The sequence below is a fragment of the Pterocles gutturalis genome, unplaced genomic scaffold (genome assembly GCF_000699245.1).
Source record: "Pterocles gutturalis isolate BGI_N339 unplaced genomic scaffold, ASM69924v1 scaffold34, whole genome shotgun sequence".
Classification (NCBI taxonomy): Eukaryota; Metazoa; Chordata; class Aves; order Pterocliformes; family Pteroclidae; genus Pterocles; species Pterocles gutturalis.
This window is the reverse complement of record NW_010135260.1, coordinates 1,737-6,441: the sequence shown is the minus strand read 5'-3', so window position 1 is coordinate 6,441 and position 4,705 is coordinate 1,737. Positions and strand designations below refer to the sequence as shown.

The following is a 4,705-nucleotide window of genomic DNA, read 5'->3' as shown; positions in this document are numbered from 1 at the left end:
GCTTCTACCAGCCCCACGAGGCGCTCAGCCGCTTTCTGGTGTCGGCGCAGCAGGAGTTCAAGATCCCCATCAGGTGGGCAGGAGCCCTCACACCCCCGGGGTACCCACGGCAGCACAGCCCGGCTCGGCCCCCCCCCCCGACTGGCAGGCCCCCCCCCCCTTTATTGGGCCGGGGGCCCTGTCCCACTGTGGATGGGCACGGCTGGCCTCCTGCGTTAGTTCTGCCAAATTTCCCCTACCCTGGGCCCTGCCCTGGCTGGTTCATGCTCCATAGATGCATCTCCAGCACAGCTCCAAGCTGCCATGGCCTCCTTCCCTCTTCCAAAATCCACATGAGCCTCATCACTGCTCAGCAGGATTATGTCCAGCCCCTACCAGCCCGTCCCTGCCTTGCTGCTGGTTAGTGCCATGAGACACCTGCTTCCCTAAGCCCTCACTTTTCCTCGCTTGGCTCGCAGGTATCTCCAGGAGTATGCAGCGCTGGGCACAGGTGGTGGCATATATCACTTCCGAGACCAGATCCTGTCAGGTGGTGCTGAGGCTTTCTTTGTCCTCAACGCAGATGTGTGCTCAGAGTTCCCCTTGCAGGAGATGCTAGCGTTCCAGCAGCGGCACGGGGATGCGGACAGCTTTGTCATTCTGGGTACCACAGTGAGTGGCAGTGTTGGGGAGCAGGGGAGCAGCAGTGCTCTGGTGGGGGCTTGTCTAGAAGCCAGCAGCTCCTGCGGTGGATGGGTCCCTGGGGTGTGAGCTCTGGGACTCATTTGCATGCCTGCTGCTCCACTGTTGCTAACATGTCCTTGTTTCACAGGCCAACAGGACACAGGCACTGAATTATGGCTGTATTGTGGCAAACACAGACACGCAGGAGGTACAGGAGGGCCTCAGGGAGATGGGCATACGTGGGCAGCAGGTTCTGCGCTGCCTGCGTGGGTGTGTGTTCCCAACATGCCACAGAGAGTGTGACACTGGCTATGGGGGCTGTGCCCCAGTATTCACAACTCTTCCCTCACCTCCAGGTCCAGCACTACGTGGAGAAGCCCAGCACATTTGTCAGTGAGATCATTAACTGTGGCATCTACCTGTTCACACCTGCCATCTTCCAGTACATCGGCGAGGTCTTCCAGAGGAACCAGCAGGAGCTAGTGCTGTGAGTGCTCCTCTCTCCCCCATGTCCCCCACTGCTTCCGGGGCTGCAGCAGCACGCTCATCTTCCATTCTTTCTCTGTCTTCTCTCCTCCTCTGCCATCACTCACTTGTTTCCTGGTCCTGTACCAGCTGTCCTTACCTTGGGTAAGTCTTCCTCTGTGTCTGCAGTAACTGCTTTCCAAGCTGAATTGTTCCTAGCAATAATGCATGCTTTCCTCCCTGCTCCAGGCTGCTCTGCAAGGCTGTTCTTTTCCTCTGCTCCCCTCCTGACCAGCTTGAGACTCTCCCTCTCCTTTCCTCTCCTCTCACCCCATCCTCATCCAGATCTGAACAAGGGGCTGAGCAAACCTTTCACCTGGGGATGCTCCACTCCCCTTCCAGCTCTCTGCAGCAGCTCGCCTGTCACCTGGCATCTCTACCACCACCCAAGCAAAAATTCAGCTGTACAGGGCCCTGGAGTGGGGATAGGATCCATTGCTCATACACCCACCTGGACTGGGTGGGGCTCTTGGACTGTCACTTACTGGCTGAAAGCTTGTTTCAGCTGGCAGAGCCCTATCCCTCTGCCACTCCGGGGCTCAGCAGGGCTGGGCAGGCCCAGCCTGACAGCTGGGGCTGTCCCCATCTCTGGGAAGAAATGCATGGCTAGGAAGGAGTCCAGGATCACCAGACCTCCCAGATTTGGGGAGGGTAGCTGCTGGGGACCCTGGCTGAGGCAGTGACTGGGGTGGGTGTCTAACAGGCCTCTCGCTTGCAGGGAGGAGAGCTCCAATGGCTGGCAACGTGCAGAAGTGATCCGGCTAGAGCAGGATGTTTTCACGGCACTGGCTGGGAAAGGCAAACTCTATGTCTACAAAACTGATGGCTTCTGGAGCCAGATCAAGTCAGCTGGGTAAGGTCTGGAGCTAGAGCTGGTGCAGCAGTGATCCTTACCTGGGATGGCAGAGGAGGGTGCCTAGGCAGGGCCCTGGGGGTGGGTGTGGACGTGCTGAATTCAGACTCTCCTCTGCCCTGGTAGTGCTGGAGAGGCAATAACAACCTTTTGCTTTTCCTCTCCCAGCTCTGCTATCTATGCCAGCCGCCTTTACCTGAACCAGTACAGCAAAACCCACCCTGAGAGACTGGCCCAGAACAAACCTGGAGGCCCTATCATCCGAGGTACCCCTCTGACACCACCTGCTGCCTTGGGAGGCAGTGGGACCTGCCGACAGATCTGGGAGGGTGGTGCTGCTGCAAGCTGCCTCTCCTGATGCAGCTGCCTTGTGTTGTAGGGAATGTGTACATCCACCCAACGGCCTCTATTGACAGCAGTGCGGTGGTGAGTGCAGGACTGGGGGACCCTGCGGCAGGGCAATGCTCAGGGGTGCTGTGGGGGCCATTGTGTTTGACCTCATCACCTTCTGTCCCCATAGCTGGGCCCCAATGTGTCCATTGGGGAGGGGGTGACAGTGGGAGCTGGTGTGCGCTTGCGAGAGTCCATTGTCCTGCATGGTGCCTCGCTCCACGTAAGTAGGGTTTGCGTGAGGGTATGGGCATCAAACCCTGGCCCTTGCAGGGAGGCAGCAGCACCCTCCATCCCCCTCTCCTTCGCCCCAGGACCACACCTGTGTCCTCAATACCATCGTGGGCTGGGACAGCACCATTGGGCGCTGGGCCCGGGTTGAGGGAACTCCCAGTGACCCCAACCCCAACGATCCCTATGCCAAGATTGACAGCGAGACCCTCTTCCGGGACGGGCGCCTCACACCCTCCATCACAATCCTGGGTACGTCCCACCCACCCTGGCCCTGCACAGTGGGGCAGAATCTTTCCCCTTCTGCTCACCCCTTCACGCTCTCCCCACAGGCTGCAGTGTCACCATCCCCGCTGAGGTGGTTATTCTCAACTCCATCGTCCTTCCTCACAAGGAGCTAAGTCGCAGCTACAAGAACCAGATTATCCTGTGAGTCAGCAGGTCGCTGAGTTGGGGGGGGCCAGGGCAAGCCCCCAACTCCCAGCTGTGCCCCACAGCAAGAGCCTATGCTGGGGCTTCACCTCCCAGGAGGTTCCCAGCAACCCCAGAGGGTAGGTACAGGCCAGGAGCTCTGCAAGTGCCTGATTCCCACTCCAGACAGACATTAAAGCTGGTGAGCGTCGGCCTCGCATGCTGCTTCTCTTGAAGCCCAGGGACCAGCCCTGGGGTGGGGCAAAGGTTTCGGGGACAGTATGTGGCCCTGGCACCAGGCTGCATGCCTGTGCAGGGAGAGCTGGGCTGAGGCTGTTGAGGGAGCATTTGCTGCCTGATGCTCTCTTGGCTCCAGCATTGGGTGTTCCTCCACCAAAGGGCACTACAAGCACTATCTTGCCACCCCTCACCAGGCTCTCCCTGTATCCGTTTCTGTCTGCAACTCCCAGGAAGGTCTTGGCCTATCTCAGAGGCTGGGGAGCTCTGAATGTGCCTGTCCTGCATAGGCAGCTTACCCTGCAGGAGCCAGGTGGGAGGATCCCAGTTTCAGTAGTGTGGTTGCTGGGCTCCTGCCTACCTCTAGGAAGAGTGGCACCAGGCTGTCGTGGGGGTACTGGCACACCAGGAGTGGGTTGGGCAGGCAGGCTGCTGGCCCTGGAGGGAGCTGCAAAAGCCCCCCTTTCCTCAGCACCACCTCTGCCCCCAAGGGCGTGGTATGAGCCAGGAGCGCTGCCAGCCCTGCTGAGCTTGGTACCATCAGGCTCAGACCCGCACAGACTCTCTAGGCAGGGCTCAGGGTGATGGCAGCAGGCTCCCGCCACCTCGGTGGGCCAACAGCCTCCTCTCCATCAGCATGGCTGTAGCCTAGGGGGGCTTGGTGCATGTCTCCTCTCACACCAGCCATGGCCACAGGGCACCAGAGCAATCAAACTCACATGTGTGCAGGTGGCAGAGATCTACTGCCTCGCTCTGTCTCAAAAACCCCATTTTTATTGAAGCCAGCTCCCTGGTGATGGGAGCAGTCTGTTTATGGTAACTAAGGCTGCCCTTTATCCACTTACCTCCCCGTCTTCTCCTCTGGTTTTGGAGCTCTGTGCTAAAGCCCTGCACTCCACTGAAGGCCCCATCATGCCTCTCACCTTCAGCGAGGCACTGCATTACGGATTCTCCATCCATCCAGTACCACCCCAGCTCAGTGGATTTGCTGCAAATCCTTGTTCCAGCCTTGTGCCTTCCTGTGCGAGTTCTCCTGTGGTCCTGGGCAGGGATTAGCTGTTCACTGGTTTTAAGCACATTAAACTCCTTCAGTTTTGCCTCTGCCTTGGATGTGCTAATTTTCTTGCCTGCTGGCGAACACCCCTGTGCTGGGGGAAACTGAGCCAAAGTACTTGCTTTCAGGATTGTACATGAATTTTTCTCCCGCATCTCACATCTGGCCTAGGTTTTAGTATGGACAAAGAGTTCTCCGCTGCTGGACGTGGCCCTGGGGCAGTTCGCAGCCCTGTTGTGTAAGGCTCCTTTTCCCTAAGATCCCCTTGTAGCAGCCATCCCTTGTGCAGTTATCTGGGGAAAAGCCCTTCCCAGCCCTTGCTCCGGCACAGCCTCAGCCAG

General features: G+C 58.5%; 1 protein-coding gene across 1 annotated transcript; it reads left to right on the top strand.

Annotated features, from left to right (window-relative positions):
• Positions 1-3: 3 nt before the first annotated feature.
• Positions 4-3,095, top strand: GMPPA (GDP-mannose pyrophosphorylase A; the record flags this gene model as incomplete). The annotated part of the gene is made up of 11 exons (XM_010081809.1): positions 4-73; positions 459-651; positions 812-871; positions 1,020-1,150; positions 1,279-1,293; positions 1,907-2,041; positions 2,210-2,307; positions 2,421-2,467; positions 2,562-2,654; positions 2,746-2,914; positions 2,995-3,095. Coding segments are annotated over 11 exons (1,112 nt in total), but the record flags the coding sequence as incomplete, so codon positions are not given.
• Positions 3,096-4,705: the final 1,610 nt, after the last annotated feature.